A 20957-nucleotide genomic window follows, 5' to 3' on the forward strand; every position below is an offset into this window, starting at 1 on the left:
ATGGTGGCTCTTGCACAGTTCCCATTCCTTTCAGTAGGGCTTCCCCAGGAGAACACCTTAGTGATTTGCGCTCCATGGGTCAGATCAGCTGCCTATCCTTAACGGCCCCCAAATTATGTCGCCAAAGATGTCTGCTTCATGGTAGGGGAGCCTTTGGCTACTTGGACCTTACCCAGCAACAAACCCTCCCACACCTTTAGAAGCCAAATTTACATGTACTTCCGAGGTTCAACAACAATAGCTAGAAATTTGATAAATTTGATCTCTGGTTTCAAACTAAGACCAAACACCACCCGCATCGGAAATCCAGGTTCCACGAGTTTCCACAAAGAACTGTGGAACTGTTGCATTCACAGAACTGTAGCATTTCAGAACGGACTCATCAACCTTTGTGGGGCAAGACCTACAGGCGCACCAGTAACTGCCAGTTTCCCCCATTGCCCCGGTGCAAGCAGTTCCTTACTGGGCCTCCAGATGCACTTGCCAACAGGGGCCACGCCGCGATACAACCCGTCGTGCCACTTCCCGAAGAGCCGGTGGATAACCTTGCCGCTATGGCTGAAAATGGCGCCCTGCACCTCGTTGACCCCGGAACCCCAGTACCGCGCCTGCCAGAGAGGGGAGGGTGCGGTTAGAGCAGGGAGGAGGGCTCCACACAATCAGGTGTCAATGCAGGCAGGAACAGGGTGGGATGAATAGGGCTGGAAGGAGAGATTGAAGGGTGGGAGGGCAGGGAGAAACCTGGGAGTAAAAGGGAGTGAATCAATTTAGGGGTCAGGCATTGGTGTAAGAATTAAAAGGGCTCCAGAGCGGGGAGGGGAATTTCAGGATGGTTAGAGAGGCCTGGTTTGCACTTTAAACCATAGTTAAGCTTAGGTAAAGGTAAAGGGACCCCTGACCATTAGGTCCAGTCGTGGCCGACTCTGGGGTTGCGGCGCTCATCTCGCTTTATTGGCCGGGGGAGCCGGCGTACAGCTTCCGGGTCATGTGGCCAGCATGATTAAGCCACTTCTGGCGAACCAGAGCAGCACACGGAAATGCCGTTTACCTTCCCGCTGGAGTGGTACCTATTTATCTACTTGCACTTTGATGTGCTTTCAAACTGCTAGGTTGGCAGGAGCAGGGACAGAGCAACGGGAGCTCACCCCATTGCAGCGATTCAAACCGCCGACCTTCTGATTGGCAAGCCCTAGGCTCAGTGGTTTAACCCACAGTGCCACCCGTGTCCCATAGCTAAGCTTAACCATGATTTAAAGGTGGACCATGCAGCATGCTGGTGCATAGATGCAAATTGTGGCCACTTTACACCTTCCCTGCTTCTGCAGTGCCAAGAGCCAAGCTATGGTTTGGATTAGCATCACTTACAAACCTGGGCTCATGGTTTGTTTTCTCTTCAAACAACCAAGGTTTTCTTATTTAGTTTACTGCTCACGGTTTGTTTGCAGGAAACAAACCAAAAGCCCCAGTTCAAACCTAATGCTAAGCCAAACCATAGGTTAAATCTCAGCAATGTGGCAGCAGAAGGAGTGAAGCAGCTGTTATCTTTGCCATATGCACCACCAAGCTGCTTCTTCATCTTTAAACCATGGTTAAGGTTAACCAAGGTTTAAAGTGATCTCTGAATGCTGCCACAGAGTGAAGAATCTCCAGTAACAGGGGGCAGGGAGAGAAGGAGGAAAGAGACTGAAAGCTCAAAAAAGATGGAGTGAGGAGTGCAGAATGAAGACACTGTGCAGCAGGAGTGAGGCAGTCCAAGGGAAAGAACCCAGGTACCACAAGATGTGCCAGGATAGAGGGAGAGGCACCAGAGGGCAGGGCTGTAGCTCTGTGGCCCATGTTCAATCCTGGGTATCTCCAGGTTTGGCTGAGAAAGACCAACGCCCCAAACCCCATGAAGTCATTGCCAGTCCAAATGTAGACAAGACTGAGCTGGGATGGGCAAGAGTGCCTGACTCAGTATAACACAGCTTTGAATGTTCAAATTCAGATGCCAGAGGCTGGGTTCAGAGCCAAGATGGGTGGGATTTGATTGAAGGTACCAGAGGAAGGGGCAAGCACAGATCAGAAGGAGCAGGGGGGTGAGGGAAGAACGCAGACAAAACAGTCCGGGGTCAGAACCTACCTTGCAGAAGGTGATCTTACAGTGGTAGGTGCTGTCTCTCGTGTTCCGGATCAGCACCTCGCCGTAGTGCTCGATCCAGCGCTGGCCACTCAAGATATTGTGGATGCAGGAAGTCACCTTGTTCCATTCGTAGTGATCCCCAAACCTTTCGTTGGGAGAAAGAAAGAAAGGGGGATCCAGGGTCTGGAGGTGGGTGGGAAATCCACCAAGGATCAAAGGGGCAGGAAACAGGATGGGCAACTCACCTGGGAAGCTGGACGTTCACTGTACCCACGGGGATTATCTCCAAGGATTTGCCCCAGAATTTATTTTTCCACTTCATGTCTAAGGAAAACAAAATATTGGGGGGGGGATAGAGAGAAATATGAAAAGTGAGGTCACACTAATTATGTCTTTGGGAGGTAAACCAAATTGTGAAGTGGGGTGGTGACTGCAGCACAGATTATGAGCCTACTCTAAAGGCATTCTTCTAGGACAGTGTTTCCCAAACTTGGGTCTCCAGCTTTTTTTGAACTACAATTCCCATCATCCTCGACCACTGGTCCTGCTAGCTATGGATGATGGGAGATGTAGTCCGAAAACAGATGGACACCCAAGTTTGGGAAACACTGTTCTAAGGAAGAGAGAGAGAGAGAGAGAGAAAGAAAGAAAGAAAGAAAGAAAGAAAGAAAGAAAGAAAGAAAAAGAATCCAATGCTATGGCCAATGGTATCTGCAAGTTGACTTTTCTGACAGAGCCCATCCTGGCCTCCTATTGTCAAATGCAAAGAGGTTTTTGCTTGAGTCCATGTGTGGGGAATCTTCAGCCCTCCAGATCTTCCTGAACTACAACAGCCATAATCCCCTATTAAGCAGGGCCAAGATGTAGTTCAGCAAAATAAGGAGGGTCACAGGTTCCCCACACATGCTTTTGTTTATCAGTGAGGAAGGGACACATGCTCAGAAAACACTCTTTTATGTTCAAGAGCTGACCCCCCAAATGTTTTAAAATCTGATTTGGCACGGAACTCTGTTGACAACCTGGAATGGTCTTTTTGACCCAATAAACAAAGCACACACTTTCTCCCCACCCCCACAGAGAGCTCCTGGGTGCTATTTTCTTTTCCCCCTGCACACTCCTTCCAGGCATGTATTTGCTTTTACCTTGAAGCCTCACCTTGCCAGAATACGAAGTTGTCAGACTCTGCGTGGCAAGCCGAAACAGGAGGATGGTGGCAGACCTGCAGTTTGTGGGGGGGGGGCAGGAGGAAGATAATAAGCCATCAGCGTTTCAGGGGTGGGCACCTTCAAAACGTATGCCATTTCCCAAAAAAGGAACTGTTTATTCTTTCTTTCTGCCCACTTAAATTTCAGAGAAATTGGCGAAAATTCAGGTCATGACAGCACTCTTAAATTGGGGTTTGTGGTTTAACAGGATTTAAGGAATACAAATGTTCTCTGGATTGCACATTAAACATCCAGAGCAACAGATTTAATTTGTGTACCCACACCTGTATACTCTGCATCCAATGTGCTCCCATCGTAGGTTTAAGAAGGACTGTACACATGATGATAGCCACAATCCATATCTATCCTTGAGTTTCTGAGGAAATTCTGCATTAGGATGCATTCCCGCCCTCCACCCCCAAACCAGCGTGGATCTAAATTGAGGAAGAAAGAAAAAACTAGCTGCGTTTTAAGCTGGTAATATGTATGCAGCCTTAGGCCTTAGGTGGGCCTAAACACCTGGCATAAGTTACCTCACAGGATTCTTGTGAGGATAAAAACGGGGTGGGCATTTGTATGTTCCTTGAAGGAAGTGCCTGGCAAATAAAAATTCAATTGAAAAATCCTGGGCCCAGTGAACTGCTGCCGATGGAAACCACAATCTCTCTGTAGGTTTTATTTCAACTCCTGATAGCCCCAGGTAAAGGTAAAGATAAAGGTACCCCTGCCCGTACGGGCCAGTCTTGCCAGACTCTAGGGTTGTGCGCTCATCTCACTCTATAGGCTGGGAGCCAGAGCTGTCCGCAGACACTTCCGGGTCACGTGGCCAGCATGACAAGCTGCATCTGGCGAGCCAGCACAGCACACAGAACGCCGTTTACCTTCCCGCTGGTAAGCGGTCCCTATTTATCTACTTGCACTTAGGGGTGCTTTCGAACTGCTAGGTTGGCAGGCGCTGGGACCCAACGACGGGAGCGCACCCCGCCGCGGGGATTCGAAACGCCGACCATGCGATCGGCAAGTCCTAGGCGCTGAGGTTTTACCCACAGCGCCACCCGCGTCCCTTCCTGATAGCCCCAAGTGGCTATCAAAGATGCTCACAAAATATCCTCAAAATAAAAGATCACATCCCAGTTTGGTGTCGGGAACAGAAATAACACGGCACCCCATATGGTGCCATGATTATTCCAAGTGGCATTTTCTGCCCTCACCCTTCCTTCTCCGTGTTCTCTGCCTACTAGGCAGCACTGTCTACTGAGGACCTCTGAGGGACCTCAGCCCAAGATGGAGCCCCAAGTCTTCAATTCTGAGTCAGCGCCAGGATACAAAGGGCTTGGTCCACACTTCCACTTGCCCCATGTCTAGAAAGCCCGGGTCCAATCTGTTTCCCACTTCTCTTGTTCCTTCTAGACATGGGTCTGAGCAGTTTTGCCTTTCCCCCAGCCACTTTCCCTTGGAAAACACATTCTTCAGCGCTAAATCAGAGCAAATGTCAATCTGGAGAAAACTCAATTGACATTTGCTCTGATTTGGCAGGTTTTCCCTGGGGGCAAGCGGAAGTTTGGATGAGCCCTAATTTATTTTTGTCCTACTCATGCTCCTCTCTCAGCACCATTCATCCTCTCCTTCCCTCCTAAGCTAAAAAAGCAAAGTCCTGATCCCTTTCGCTACTCCGTGAGAAACACTAGCCCAACCCCTCTGGACCTGTAAGCCTGAGGCACCTGCCATATTGCTTGGCGGATGAGTGCTCCCCTCATTTCTCAACTACCCTGCCTGCCTGCCCCCCTCCCTCTGCTCTCTCCAGCTCCTTACCTGTTCACTTATGAAACGAAAGCCCTTGTCTGGCCGGATGCACTCGTACGTTTCTCCAAGCACAGGGTTGAACGGCTTGCTGCCGGCACGGTAGTACGTTGAGGCATAAGCCGATACAGCGAAGGCAGCCATGCAGATCTATGGGAAGGGAAGGGAAGGGAGATAAACATTAGGGGCGGAGAATGGTGGGGGTGGGGGACAACACATAACCAGCTGAGAAAATACTATGATTGTAAAGGCCAAGGGAAAGGACGACCACTGAGTTAAAGCTGACCAAAAGTCCAGAGGTAGTAGCCTTATTATCAATTTACGATGGGGTAGAAGGTTTGCAGGCTATGAAGGAACTCGCTCACAAATTTATCGACAGCTGCGCAAATTATGATAGCTGGGCAGGGGAAAGCAGAATATAAAATGGAAGAGTGGTATAGAGAGGTGTGGGATATAGCTATTAATGACAAATTAACATGTGCCATTAAGGTAAGACAGCAAATATGCAGGAGAAATTATTTTGAGGAGATGTGGAAGGTGTTTGTAGGATTTGTACTGTTACAATGTAAAGGGGTCAAACCATCGCAAGAGGTGTTGAAATTTTGGGAGGTTGGAAAGTTATAGTGGAACGGTCTCGGTGGTTATTTATTTATGATTATTATTTTGTCTAAATAAATAAATAAATAAATTCTTTAAAAATATTAATAAGTCCCGCCCCCCCAAAGGGAAAGGACAACGATGTTCTGCCAATCTCACTGCAGACTTTGCCTTTCCAAAGGGGATGGGTTCAATCTCAGGCCAAGTAAGAAGATTCAGGCCAAAGGGATAAAAGAACCTCAGGTCCAGAGGCCAAATGCAGGCCTTCGATCTGGCCCTCAGGACTCTCTCTGGGCCACACCTGTCGCTGCCCCCGATTTGCGCCTGCCTTGAAGCCTTTTATATTTGGCCTGCCTGGAATGTGATCTCCAACTCTCTTTTTTTCCACCAAGAGCTGGTCACCCACACACGGATGACCTTCTCGCCTGACCAACACAACCCCTGTTCCAAGATGGCGGCCTGGTTAAGGCGATAAAGAGGGCGAGGCCATATACCAGTCTTTCACAGGGGTCCAGGTTGCGGCTGGCCGCATCCAGCAGGGCACTGTACTCAAGTTCTTCGCAGAGGCGCTGCAGCGTGTTGAGCGGCTCGTTCAGCTGAACCGGCATGGAGACCTTGGAGAGATCCTTGCCGATGTTGTTGCGGAGGATGTTCCAGACGCTGACGTCGCTGGCGTGGACATGGGAGGCCGGGAGGCAGTTCCGTCGGATGATCCCAGGACCCGGCCCGGGGAGGTACAAAGGGAGAGGCACTGGCAGGCTGAGGCTCAAATCAGAGGTGTCTCCAACACAGGGCATGGCGCCTGGGCCTGTAGCGAGGGGACAGAAGCAGCTCCTGTCAGGTCTTAAAAGAAACCCTACGCCTGGCTGTGAAACTGAGAGGCAAGACCCGGGGATGGCTGAAGAAACATATTTACTGTTGTTGCTCTTCGGAGTACGAAACCCCTGCTTCGGGACATTTAATCTCTTCAGAGCCAGGAAACACCCTGTTTTGCAAACCTGAATTCAAAAACCCAGTTTTGTCTCTGCAGTGATTCGTGACAAAGAGCTTGCCTCCTCCTTGTCTGACTCATTGCGGTGCTTCCACCACCTCTTCCTGCGCACTTGAGATTAGGAGCCAGAAATCAGTCTCCTCCAGGCAGGGACTTTAGATATTCCCCCTCTGTCTAGTTTGCCCATGACGTGGGTGTATGAGGCTTCTTTTACAAGAAGCACAGCCCCAAACTCTGAGGGCCGCCCCCCACTCCCTGCAAAGAAGCTGAACATGGCCCATTTTATACACAATTTCCGCACAAAGAGCGCTTGTGAACTACATGACCCAAATTTGTATTTGTGTGTGTTTAATTTGAATTCAATTGCATTGTCTTTCTTTACTGTTGTGTTACTGAACTAGATGTTGCTGCTAAGATAAATAAAAATTTCAAAAATATTAAATGTCTAGCATTTTGCTTCCAGGAGCGGTCAGTCAGATGCTTCTATGAAGGTCCCAGAAAGGCTAAGGATGCAATACTTTTTCCTTGCTGTGCTGAATGCCAGCTTCTGATATTCAGAAGTATAGTGGCTCTGAATATGGAAGCTCCACTAAGTGGATAACAGTTAGGGATAGACAAACACACACAAATCCTCCAGGGGTTTGTTCTTTCGCTTTTAAAGCCATCTAACCTAGCAGCTAAGGGACGCGGGTGGCGCTGTGGGTTAAACCACAGAGCCTAGGACTTGCCGATAAGAAGGTCGGTGGTTCGAATCCCCATGACGGGGTGAGCTCCCGTTGCTCGGTCCCTGCTCCTGCCAACCTAGCAGTTCAAAAGCACGTCAAAGTGCAAGTAGATAAATAGGTACCACTCTGGCAGGAAGGTAAACAGTATTTCCGTGCGCTGCTCTGGTTTGTCAGAAGCGGCTTAGTCATGCTGGCCACATGACCCGGAAGCTGTACGCCGGCTCCCTCGGCCAATAAAGCGAGATGAGCGCCGCAACCCAAGAGTCGGCCATGACTGGACCTAATGGTCAGGGGTCCCTCTACCTTTACTTAACCTAGCAGCTAATGCCACACCTTGTGATAGTGCAGGAGTGGGAAGTTTGCAGCCCCCTGACTTGCTTTGTGACAGTGGGAAGGAGCATGACAGGGAAGGAGGAAGGCAAGACGGGGACAAATTAGGGTGCTGGGAAGGGAAGGGAGAGTCAAAATGGGCGGAGCAATGGGAAAAGAAGCAGGGGGAGGAAGCCCCCTCTGCTAGTGATCAGATCAGACCTCAGGCAAGAGGGATCTGTGTGCGCTCCCCACCCACCCTTAGCAACCCACGGGTTGTGGAGGAAGAGGGAGGGAGAGAGAAAGCGGTGGCTGAGAAAAAGAAAGCAAGAAATGGGGCTGGGGCTGGGGCTGGGGCTGGGGCAGGGGCAGGGGCAGGGGAAGAAAAGGGGTCCCACACACTTTCAGCTCTGGCTCCACCCAATTCTAGCATCACCCCATCCTGCTCCCAGTTATCCCCTAGGAATGTTGCTCTCCACAGCCCCACACCCCTGTGGAAGTGAAATCCAAAATGTCAATCATTTGTTATGTCAATGGTTCCCCCCCCCCTTGGTGCCTATTCCAGCTCTTGTGCTATTACTATTTTGTATAACTTGCTCTGGGAGGTCAGCATATACTCGGGGACGGCAGGCGACATTTATAAAAAGGATGGATTACCTCCAGCTCCTTGTTCTTTAGTGCCCTCCAGATGTTGTTCGCCTACAACTCCCATCAGCCCCAACGAGCAAGGACATTTGTCGAGGATGATGGGAGTTGTAGTCCACAGGTTCCCTGGCCCTGATTTATCCCCTCCCCTAGTCGCGGCTCTGTTCTGTAGCTCCTCCTCTGCAAGCACACCCACCCTGATCACCTCCAGGAACAAGTACCTTTGAGACAACGCCCTGGTCCTCCCGCCATGTCTGTGGCTTCCTCCAAGATGCTGTTAGTCACCTCGCTGATGCAGGACTCGTCGTCTGTGGCCTGGAGGAGCAACAGAGGTTACACAGGCCAAGGGAAGTGGTGGGCTTGCCAGGAAAGAGGAATGACGGGGAAGAGGAGGAGGTGGCTGTGTTGAGTTTAAATGGAATCAGAGGCAGGACAAAAGGCTAGGACTTAGGCAAGGGGCATGGAATCCAATGCAACTTTCCTGTGTGGGCAAGGTGGACGGAGGCGGATCTTATATAAAAAGGCCCAGCAAAAATCCAACAGGGACGCTTTTGGAAAATGGCGTCAGGGTGGACCGACAGCACAGATTTAGTCAGCGCAATCTCCATTCTCCTTCCCAATCAAGTTTCAAAGCAGGAGTGGTGAGCCTTTGTCCCTCCAGATGTTGCTGTACTACAACTCCCATCATCCCATGCTTGATGGGGGCTGATGGGAATTGTAGTCCAGCAACACCTGGAGGAACAAAGGTTCCTCACTTTAAAGGAAGAGGCTGCTGGGAAGTCCCTGAGCCTTATGTACTTTTGGCCCTATAGTGAAAATTTGGCCCTGAAATTCATCCCCAGCAAAATGACTGAACCTGGAAGCCAGAGAGGATATGTGGGAAGCAAAGGCTGCTTCTCCCGTGAAGTGTAGGATAGAAGGAGAGACAGAGGACAAAGATGAGAGAAAGATTTCACAGGATCCTCCAGGTCCACATTGCAGAGATGGTAAGGGCTGTGACACAGAACTCTTTGAAGCAATCAAAAGAAGAAGCCACGAGTTGAGGCCTTGGACATCAAAGGAACAGCAAGTTGGAAAAGTCCAGCCATCTCCTCAGATGCCTTCAAGACTCATGGGAAGAGCTGCATGCAAGCAGGGGATTGTGAAATTCAATACCATAGTGCTCCTGAGTCTCTCAATTTGAAGCAGGCACCTAGAGTTGTGTCCGAAAGAGAAAAGGTGGTAGAAAAGCAGGAGGAGGAGGAGGAGAGGCCTAAGAGAACACGTTGCAGAACTGGGCTAGGCCTTGACCTTCTACTAGGAAGAGGGAGCGAAGAGAAAGAGACTGAACATAAAAGATCTGGGCAGATGTATATGAGGAGCTGGGGTGGGAATGGGCCACTGGGGGGGATTGGGGGGGACAGCAGCTGCTAGGCGGGGGGGAGTGGCTTTGCTGCTGGCTAATTCACAAAAGGACGAGAGAGAGAGAAAAAAAACGACAGTGAAGACACAGCAACAAAAATGTAATTCTATTTGTTTGTTTTTTGTTTGTTTTTTAAAACTTACACGGATATGGAGCGTGTGACACAAGATCTGAAAAGCTGGATTAAAATCTAAATACAATTTATTTACCATTCCCACTGCTTTTTTAAAAAGAAATGCTGCCAAGGCCTATCTTTTAAAAAATGAATCACTCACCAACAGTTGTTTATAAGAATATGAGCTCAGATGTGCAGGAAGTTAATTGGGCAACATTATAGTGCATTTTCTTGTGGTTGCTGGTTATTTTTTTCTTTCTTTTTTAAAATAATTTTTATTAGTTTTCCATTAAAAACAAATCAAATCCAATCGTAATCCAAATCAAGGAAAAAAGCACACAAAAAAATCAAATTACAATCCAAATTATTGTGGGAGGCAGCCATTTCCCACAGCAGGAAGCAGGAAGTCCTATTTAAAGGTTGCTGGTTATTTTTGCAGGCATCAGCAGGTAGAGACACTGACCGTATTCACACTTACCTTTCCTTCACTTTTTCCAGGCACAGCCTGCTCTTTAAAGCTCTGTGTCCAAGCATTTTTCATGCTCCAGAGCTTTCCCGACAAAAACCTGCTCTTTAGGGCTCAACCAGAGCAAACGTCCATCTGCAGAAACACCGAACCGACGTTTGCTCTGATTGAGTGCTAAAGGGTGGGTTTTCTACTGAAACAACCACTCTCTCCTAACGGCCTGTAAGAACACCTTGCAATTAATCTGCAGCAGGGAAGATTATGCTGGGATCAGCTATAATTTCACCTGTTGATGTGTGTCACCATAAATGATGGGTTTTGACCATTTGCTCTCAATTACCACAATCATTTTGTTTATTTATATGGGGAACCCGTGCACCTCCAGATGATGGAAGCTGTAGCCCGGGAACAACTAGTGGGCCACAGATTCCTGTTTTAAAGACTCTCCCCCACAAATGGCTATATCCACCAACCTCATTCTCAGATGAGCTGGCCGACAGGAAAACCTCGCAGGCATCGAAGAACTCCGTGTGCGAGTCGGAGAGAGACACGATGCTGCGATTGGAGAGCTGCTGCTCCTGACCTTTAACCAACAGGGCATCTGGCTAGAGGGCAGAAAAAGAAAAAAAATGTTGCCAAGAGATCCAGTCAAAGGCAATTATGGGGTTACAGCGCTCATCTAGCTTTTAGGCCAAGGGAGCCGGCTTTGTCCACAGACAGCTTTCCGGGTCGTGTGGCCAGCATGACTAAGCCGCTTCTGGCACAACGGGACACCATGTCGGAAATAAGAGCGCACGGAAACGTTTACCTTCCCGCTGCAGCAGTACCTATTTATCTCCTTGCACTGGTGTGCTTTCGAACTGCTAGGTTGGCAGGAGCTGGGACAGAGCAACAGGAGCTCACCCCGCTGTGGGGATTCGAACCACCGACCTTCTGATCGGCAAGCCCAAGAGGCTCAGTGGTTTAGACCACAGCACCACCCACATCCCTTAACCTGAAAGTATCACGGCCAATAGTTGTGGATGAACCTCACCTCCCTCACCTCCCATGAATCTCTCTATAGTCCTTTTTAAAAATCTAACATCCAGCCTAATGGCCAGAGTCACAACCTGTTAAGTAATTAAGTAATAAAAGTAACCGCTTTTAGTGGTTTGGAAGGGATCAGCCTGCCTTAGGGACTCAGGAGTTTGTCTGGTCTGTTTATTTTGCAGTGGATCAGCCCAATCCATCACTCCTGAACTTGCTTCCAAATTGGACTCCAAAGGCTCATCCGCACATGAATTGCATAGTTTAAATGCAGGCTTTTTTTTCTTTCCGAAAAGTTACACGCAACACAACGGAACAGATCTATGACCAATCACCAGTGAAACTCAAAACAGGATGGAATATGGCTGCTCAGTTCATCTCTGGGTTTGCCTGGAGCTCTTTGCAATACTCTCTGATCAGGTTAAGAGCCTGCAGCAGCCTTTGCCAACCTGGTGCCCTCCAGTCGTTTTGGACTAAGACTCCTATCAGCCCCAGCTAGCATGTAGCGGCACATGTTTTCTCTGCTGTAAAAAAAAGGACAGCTTACCTCATCAGGGTTAAATGAGGCAAAGGAGTCCAGGGTTGTGTCCGAGGAGATGGAGAGAGAATGGAAACGGCGTATACATTCCATATTGTCCAGTGTCTGCAGAGAAGCCAGGAGGGGGGAAAGGAGGAATTTAGAGAGGGCCGCGGAATATAGATAAAGAAATTGCCATGTAGAGCATCATAGACCAGGCAATGCTTAAATTTCTCAAACGTGAGGTACCAGCGCTTAAAACCACCAGAAAGATACGGAACCCCTCCAGACTGGGGTTTGTTTGTTTTTGTGGGTGTATCCTGCAACATGTCATCGATGCAATAATAGTAATATCTATTATCTACAGGTGGCGACCATTTTAGGTGCGTCCTATTGACGTGCAATCGCCAATGCGTAGGTCTTTTTGGACCTGGAAGGAGGCAGAACAGGGCTTATACAGTCTCCACTGATGCATTTGGGGGCTGCGAATTTTATCACATCACTGTCATTTGGAAGGGCACTCTTGCAATATAGCGCAACAAAAGTGAGGCAAAAATTAAATAAATTAAGTGGCATGTTTGTGGTGCACTATTTGACAGGGCTTCAGCACGCACAGATTGGAAACAAAAGCAGTATGCCTGCCCCCAAAATGTTCGCATTGAAAACGGGACCGCTTATACCTGCCCCAACACCATTGTGAGCCCAAATCCATCATGAATGCACAACTAAAAAGAGACATCTGTGGAGCCCCATATTCTCTATGACTTGGGCATATACTTAAATCAAAGATGGAAAACTTCTTTTGGTCAAGGTTTGCATTCCCCCAGAAGGGCTGGGGTGCGTGTGTGCCCAAAGCCACCTGAAGAAATGGGGGCAGAGACAGTCAGACTCCCTTTACCTGCCTGAAATTAAGTTCATGCTCTTGACTTTATATATTCTGTATTTTTCGCTCCAAAGAGGCACCTGATCATAAGATGCACCTAGTTTTTAGAGGGGGAGTGCAAGAAAAAAAATATTTTTAAAGGGAGCGCTGAGCAGAGCCTGTATGCATCCCAGGCTCTGCTCAGCACTCCCTTTCACGAGCCACATGGAGCGCGTGTGTGGCACTTGCAGGCTTTTCCCCAGGGGGGAGAAAAGACCCCAAGAGCCACACACACGCTCCACGTGGCTCGTGAAAGGGGAGCGCGGCTCTTGGGGGCTTTTCTACGAGGTGGGAGAAGGACAGCCCCTCAGTGACAGGCTGCCCTTCTCCCACCTCATAGAAAAGCCCGCAAGAGCCGCGCGGAGCATGTGTGCTGCTCTTGGGGGCTTTTCCCGCCTGCATTCGCTCCATAAGACGCACACACATTTCCTTTTACTTTTTAGGAGGGAAAAAGTACATCTTATGGAGCGAAAAATACGGTACTGTACACTGATTGATCTATTCTGTGCCAATGCTGCAGTATTCTGCATATGTTGGGTTGTTGTTTTTTTGGTATAAGCATCTAACATTTTTTTAAAAAAGTAGTAATAATTCTATACCAGCAAAGTTTTAAAACCAGCAATTGGCGAGCGTGCCAGAGGACAGTGGGAGGAGCCTTACCCCGGCTGCTGCCATGCCGATGCCACCCCCACGACCACCCTGTGCGGAAGACATAGTGGAGCGTTGCAGATCGAGCGTCCGCTGCAGTTCTTGGAGACGGTCTCGCTCCGCCGTCAGCACGGCCAGCACGCTACTGAGGGAGCCATGAACTGGCAAAGGAGGAAAGCAAATGGCAAAGCAGATCCCATCATTCATAAGGAACCAGACATTCAGTAAGGACTCCAGAATCCTTGAATGATCAACTTTTGTTTTTAAAGGAAGGAGTTTCTAGCCCTTAAGGCCACCTTGACCAATTTGAAAACAAATGTATATAACACCCAATGAAAACTCAAGAAGTGGAGTGAAGTGTGTGAGCAGAATTGGGGAACAAGGCGCGCGCGCGCGTGTGTGTGTATGTGTGTGTATTTATATATATATATATATATATATATATATATATATATATATATATATATATAAAAAATAATAATAATAATAAATTTTATTTATACCCCACCCTCCCTGGCCAGAGCCGGGCTCAGGACGACTAACACTAGTAAAATCACAGTAAAAACATAATAGGAAAAGAAAAAACCCAATTTAAAATACAGGTTAAAACGCTATTTAAAATGCAGCCTCATTTTGAAAGTAGCCCATAGATACACTCCCCTTGTTCTGCAGAAGCTGAACTAGTTATGTAAAACAAGAACATTTCTGCGATTTATGCAGGACACAAAATCCAGCTTTCCTTTGTACAGAATCTGGGTTGCTTCAGTCACAACGCTGTGATTTATCGCGGCAAAGAATAGGTTTGTGGACATGGGGGGAATTAACCCCCCTCAAAAAAAGGAACAAGCCCATAAAACAATCTTTCCTTCCAATCTCTCTCATGCTCCTGCTCTGTCGACCTTCGAAATCAGCACATCCCTCTCCACCCACAACAAAAATAACAAATATAGGTAAAGTAGGACTGTCATTCCTGAGCGTTGCGAACAACAATAGCCAACACCTGCCACAAGCTGACCTTTCTGTGCTAAAATCCAGAAACTTCTCTGCAGCTGGCTGTATTCCGGAGGGACGCTAAAGATGGCTTGGTTCTGACAGGATTCCAAATATCTTGAAAGGTTGGGTACAGAGCCATGCAGGCGCCCCACCTGCAGGCGACAAAACACTTCTGGTTTAGACACCCAAGTAGAACATTTCCCCCATCGCACCCTCTCCCCTTTCATATTACTTAAAAGCAGTGCTTTTTTTTCCCTGCGGGGATGCAGGGGTACGCATACCCCAAACATTTTGTAAATCTCTGTACTTTTGTCCACTTACTGTATTTATTTTCCCCAATATGAACTATAAAGTGGTGATTTTCTTGAGTCAAAATGAGAGTACACCTAAACATTTTAAAAGCACTGCTTAAAAGGCCTTTCTCCTCTGTCCCAGAAAAGGATTGCTCTCTCAATAACAGCAAGACAATGCAAAATGCCACCCTCCACTTTCTAAGCTAGACACAAACCCTCTCACACACCCCATATCACAGTGATGGCCAATCTTGGCCCTCCAGCTGTTTTTGGGACTACAACTCCCATCATCCCTAGCTAACAGGACCAGCAGTCAGGGATGATGCGAATTGTAGTCCCAAAACAGCTGAAGGGCCAAGTTTGGCCATCACTGCTATATCAGAACAGACAACCCCAGTCCCAAGCCAGCTCACCCTGCCTATCGTGTCATCTTTTGCAAAACTCTGAGTGCACCAGATGCGAGTGGATCTCTTCCCTTTCCTGGGTCTCTCCGTGCCCGCTGAGGTCTGTAAGAAAATCAAGAAAGAGTCTCCTGCCACAGCTGCCATCGAAAGTTTATTCAGTGTCAGAGAACTCAAAGCAGGAATTCCTCAATTTGGCAGATGTTGTAAGAGTGGGTACATAACCATGCAAATCTGTTCTAAGCCCATGGTTTCTACATTACTGAAATGGCAAGAAAGCAACTCCAGAGCCAGTGGCAACTGCACTGTAGGGGGTTGGGCTAGATGCCTTACAAATCTATTATTATTATTATTATTATTATTATTATTATTATTATTATTATGCTCTATACCCGGAGGACTCAGGGTGGTTCACAGCACAAAATCAAAATATAAAACCACAAAATATATAATTGAAACGAAAACAACAACCCAACAACCCAAATAACAGAATCTACAATTCTATTATTCCACAGGACGGCTTACAATATAGAAACACAAAAATACATAATATGATAACAAACAAAAGCAATTAAAAAACGCACACAGTTTAAAAGGCCATAGATTGTTTAAACAGCCAAAGGTCTGGGAGAAGTGGAATGTTTTTGCCTGGCGCCTAAAGATATGTAATGAAGGCGCCAGGAGAGCTTCCCTGGAGAGAGCATTCCACAAGTGGGGAGCCACTGCAGAAAAGGCCCTGTTCTCAGGCTGCCACCCTCTGGACCTCTCGTGGAGGAAGGGCCTCAGGTGAGGATGACTTGTTGCCATCGCCGCTCTACATACCTGACTATTGGAGATGAGGGGAGCAGATGGAATGCGGTGCAGGGTCTCCAAACTCTGCAGCATCCGGTTGAGCTCTTGAAGTTTCCCCTGACATTCAGAGAGTTCTGAGGAAAAAGAAACCAAATTTTTGCACTCGGAAAGAGCACGCATGGGCGATGTCTGCAGATTTAACATGGCAGAAACAGGCCAGGGAGTCAGGAGGCGGGACTTCCTGTCTGTTGAATACATCGGTTCTTTGGTCAGTGAGCATTTGGAAGACAGCGCATACTATATCATGGCAGCACTGTAGAGCAGGAGTCGGCAAACTACAGTCCGCGGGTCAGATCCGACCGATTTTCCCTCAGGATCCGGCCTGCTGACGGTCCGTGGATCGTGTGGATTCTGTTTGTTACATTTTTTTCTGCACCGCCATTTTTTGGGGGTGCCATTTCCCCTCTCCCTCTCACACACCACGGCGCCTCCTCCCTCCTCCTCCTGGCTTCTCCCTGCCCTGCGTAGAGGAGGAAGGGGGCTGGGATGAGCTGGCTGGGCGCCATTTTGGGCAGAGCCTCTCTGGAGCCAGCCCACCCTTGCGCCGGCAGCACCACAGGTAGGCAGGGGGAGGGGAGGGGCTGGGGGGGAGAGAGAAGCCCCCTCCGCCGTGTGTGTGTATGTGCGTGTGTGTGCATGCAGTCCGGCCCACCACAAGGTCTGGGGGACGGTGAACCGGCCCCCTCCCAAAAAAGTTTGCTGACCCCTGCTGTGGAGACATTGGGTGGGTGGCTTGCACTTTGAGCATAGTTTGGAAGCCAAATTCCCACAAAGAACTACAGCATGCACAGACTCTCTGACCCACAGGCTGCCCCTTCATTCTGGCTTATAACGGTCACTGATTCCCGCCCCCCTCCAACTACTTAGCCCACTTCTGATCTGCTGACCCTCCCCCCAGGGAAAAGCCTTCTTACTGGAAAGGTGCTAGAAGGAGAGAGAGAGATCAATGGAATAGGAAAGGGTTCCCCAGCAGCAGCAAATGCAGATGTCAAGAAGCTTGACGGTGCTTCAGAAAGAGTGCTGGCTTAGAAGAGCAGAGGAGAGGGAGCTGGGAATGGTGGAAGGCGAAAGGGTAATTGTTCTAGGCAAGCGGTAAGAAGATCCCATCTCACCTGCTGAGCACCTGTCCAGGCCTTTGCTGTCGCTCAGCCAAGAATTCACCTTGTCTCGGGGGCCGGCCAGGGAAGACAAGGCAGGGGCACTCTCGGACATCAGAATGCGGTGCCGTGAGCTGCAGGCCTGCAGGAAGGAGGCAAGAAGATGTGGGCCGAACGGAAGCTAAGAGCAAAGGATTGTGGGAGGCGTGTCCATTTTGCAGGCCACAGCTGTGAGCTTTTAGCCTCTTGTTCACCAGGAAGCTCTCCCTGGGACCCGGGCACAAAGCTGAACAGCAGAGGCAAAGTCATTTTAGGATTTCAACACCCCTTTTCTCTATAAATCAAGAGGTGAAACCAGCTAAGTGCCAATACTTTAAACTCTTTTACAAAGACACATAAAGTGGTGTTGGAGAACTCGCAGCTCTTTAGTCATCCTAGGGGTAGGGACCTTTGAGATGCTATTGGACTCTCAACTCCCACAGGCCTCAAGCAGTATGGCTAGCTAGTATTGGAAGCTGGAAATGTACAACAACATCTGGAGATGTACAAATTCAGTTATACACACAGCCGACGCAATTTAGCAGCTGAATGTTACAAATGTATTTGCTAGATGTACTTAACATTTCCACGGGAACCACCAAAGCTTAACTTTGGCCTATAAAGCAACTCTTTCCTGCCAGAGCTATGTAAGGGCCCCTCCAGACTGGTTTGGGGTTTTTTTGGCAGGTCTATTCAGCAATATGCCACTGATACAAAAATAGTGCATCCTTCCAGAATGATACAGCATTATTGCCCTCCAGTGGGCAGCTCTTGCGCTGTAGCACAACAAAAGTGGCACAAAAAAAAGACTGCTGTAACATTCCTTTCATTTGAAAAATGACAGGATTTCAGCAGGAAGTTACGAGACGTGCACCGATTGGAAACGAAGTGGTGTGTCTGCCCCAGAACTGTTGCAGGTACAAACAGCATTGAAAGCAGGATCTACGTGTAACCCGCTGATGCCATCATGTGCACAAACTGTCATGAATGTGTAATAAAGAAGGCATCTGGAGTCCGGGCCCCAAGTCTCTTCTTCCTGCATATGACTAAGGGGAAAGAACCAAGGAGGGACACTGGAGTCCCCTGTCCATTCACCCCACCATCATTCCATATGCATGTCCCTTCCCATCCATCTTGCGCAACACAAAAAGTTCTTTCCCCCCACCCTTTCCACCAACTCACCTGTGTAGGATGTGAGGCTCTTCCACCATGGCTACTTGTCAGGTACTGCCTTTGGGAGGCATCCAACTTCTGCACTTGGCGGTGTGAGCAGAGCTTGGCCACCCAGTTATTGAAGAGTTCCTGGGATTTAATCTAGAAGGAAGGAACCGTTAGGAGCACAAAGGTGGGCGGTGGGAATTAAGATACCTGTCCAAGTAGAGGTTTACACTGATGTCTGAAATCTGAACCCAAGAGCTGATAGGGTCCTGAGCGCAGCTGATCCTCAACCTAAACCGTGGAGATTTGCAGCCATCGGATTCAAAATATCTCAGTTTTCATTATTGAGGAGAGCAAGATGCTTGTTCTCCTACAAATTAAAGCTGCCTAGATTTCTTTTCAGATCTTTTTATTAGGTTTTTAAATACATAACAATTTTTCAACATAACAAAGAATTATGTAGTGTAATAATTAAAGCTTCCCCCTTTTTTTCTTTTTAAAGGCAAACGCAGACAAAGACCTTGTCAGCATTGTTCCACTCAGACTACAGAATCCACAAAACAATCCGGTCCACAATCAAAGCATCGTGAAAGTCCGCAGGCGAGGGCTCCAAGCTTGTAGCAAACAGATCTGACGATACCACTGATATATACCATGTTCAGCTTCCTGCATGTTTTAGGAACTGCTAGGAAAACGTGCACTGAAAGCTAAACCCAGTGAATGGCAATGGATGTCTACCTAGCTTGGTTTGCTACAGCTGGGGAGAAACCTTTCCCCACACTCTACATGCCCACAGAATCCTCCTGGTTATGGGCCCTGGTGTTCATGCATTAGCTTGGATTTGAACCCAGAGCAACAATGCAAGCCAAACCAATAGGACAAGCCTTCTCTTTTTTACATGATACCCTGACCCAGAGAACCACAAAGGTAGTTACATTCATGCAGAGCTTTCCAACCCTAGATGATACACAGTGCCTATCGAATGCCTTGCGAGTCAAACATTTTGGCTCCCGAACGCTGCAAACCCAGAAGACAGTGTTCCGGTTTGCGAACCTTCTTTGGAACCCGAACGTCTGATGCGGCTTCCATGGCTTCCGATTGGCTGCAGGAGCTTCCTGCAGCCAATCGGAAGCCGCACCTTGGTTTCTGAACATTTTGGAAGTCAAACGGACTTCCGGAACTGATTCCGTTTGACTTCCAAGGTACCACTGTACACATTACTGTGCCGCGTACTGTTATCTTCGTTTCCCAGTAAACCTTTGTTCATCCAGAACAAGAGGCAAGCAAACTGAAACTTCCTTTCAGGTGTCATTTGCCAGATCAGGACTTTCAGCTTTCGCATCCTCAGGCTAACGCTCCCATTTCCTGGATTGGGAAAATCAAGGCCCAACAACCTCTTCAAGGCTAAATGATGGGTTGGCATTTGACCTTTCCCATTCACTCACCCAGTCTTCCTTTTCCAGTTTTCCATCTGGTTTCTCTTCAGACCGTATAAATCTTTTGCCTTTTTTCCATTTCAGTTCCTTATGCTTTTCTGTCCCATCCTGTCCTGTTACCACAACCACAACCACAACCCCGCAACCTGCATGAGGTTCCTCTTTTGCACGCCTTACCTTGAGATGATATATGTTCTCTTCTGTGTCCAGATCTACACGCTGCGCCTTCTTGTTGACCGACATGACAGACAGGCGGACGTCAACAGAGCCGTGAAGCTTCCCCTTCAAGACCTGGGAGGGAGGGTGAAATGGTGAAATGAATACTGACCCAGCCCTTTGAGCTCTGCTCTATGAATCTCATTGATCTCTGACGTCCCCCTTTGGCCACTTCTGCTCTTCGATTCCCGTGAGTCCCCACCTCATCGAAACCCAGGCATCCCAGGCTCCCTACCCTGTACTCACATCTTGGCGTGTGGTGGCATATTTCAAAATCCCATCTTCCAAAACAAAATAGCGCTTTGAGAAAGAGAAGGGGAGAAAGAAAAGAAAGAAGTCACAAATATCCGTGTGGTCAAAAAACCATCTGAGGCACAAGAAAAATATCCACCCTTTTCACACATATACCCTTTGCCCCAGTCCAGAGAACCGTGAGAGGAACAGGAGATTGAGCAGAAGAAGTGGCCTACATAGGAATGAATCTTACGGGGTTCACGTGAGTTATTGTGAATGTGGGATGAGTTAGTTTGACACATTGGTTTTCCTACAGCACTGTAAGCTGCAAGAGATCCACTCTGGTCCCAGGTTGATTGAACCTACATTCCAAAGGCCTGGAAGGGACCACAGTTTAGAACCACAGGAAGTCTGGCATCACACTAGAACAGGAGTACCAACCGCACCCACAACCAGCAATTCCCAATACACACACGGGGCTCTCAAATCTCTCACCTTGTGCCAGCCCTTCAGGGGCCATTTCCGCTTCTTCAACAGGTAGCCTTCCTGCCTCTCTGGCTCCTGAATGACCCCGCTCTGGATCCGCAGCTCATCCACCACCTCCCAGCTTTCGGAACCCTAGAATATTTTTTTAAAAAAACAACAACATTAGACAGAAGGGATAGGGTGTTCTCCCAGAGGGAAAACTGGTTGAAGTTTTACACTGCAGTCCAAAGGCTTTGATTAAAGGACATACCCATTGGTTAAC

The 20957-nt window shown here is 48.3% G+C and overlaps 1 protein-coding gene across 6 annotated transcripts in view; it reads right to left on the minus strand.

The window, feature by feature from the left end:
* The window catches only part of OSBPL7 (oxysterol binding protein like 7), a 34822-nt gene that overhangs the window by 4321 nt on the left and 9544 nt on the right, over positions 1–20957 (minus strand). For 5 of the 6 annotated variants that reach the window (XM_083582690.1, XM_083582687.1, XM_083582689.1 and 2 more), the window contains exons 3-20: positions 20705–20827; positions 20222–20275; positions 19937–20050; positions 18348–18479; positions 17142–17268; positions 16000–16103; positions 15190–15282; positions 14506–14635; positions 13503–13651; positions 11951–12046; positions 10851–10982; positions 8616–8709; positions 6219–6532; positions 5140–5277; positions 3278–3341; positions 2368–2446; positions 2123–2267; positions 464–608 (exon numbers count right to left, since the gene is read on the minus strand). In XM_083582690.1, the coding sequence (XP_083438816.1) occupies positions 464–608; positions 2123–2267; positions 2368–2446; positions 3278–3341; positions 5140–5277; positions 6219–6532; positions 8616–8709; positions 10851–10982; positions 11951–12046; positions 13503–13651; positions 14506–14635; positions 15190–15282; positions 16000–16103; positions 17142–17268; positions 18348–18479; positions 19937–20050; positions 20222–20275; positions 20705–20827 (2233 nt within the window). The remainder of the gene's footprint in view (positions 1–463; positions 609–2122; positions 2268–2367; positions 2447–3277; positions 3342–5139; positions 5278–6218; positions 6533–8615; positions 8710–10850; positions 10983–11950; positions 12047–13502; positions 13652–14505; positions 14636–15189; positions 15283–15999; positions 16104–17141; positions 17269–18347; positions 18480–19936; positions 20051–20221; positions 20276–20704; positions 20828–20957) is intronic. The other variant, XR_014540997.1, reaches the window with a different exon arrangement.

The sequence above is a fragment of the Podarcis filfolensis genome, assembly GCF_964270895.1.
Source record: "Podarcis filfolensis genome assembly, chromosome: 13".
Classification (NCBI taxonomy): Eukaryota; Metazoa; Chordata; class Lepidosauria; order Squamata; family Lacertidae; genus Podarcis; species Podarcis filfolensis.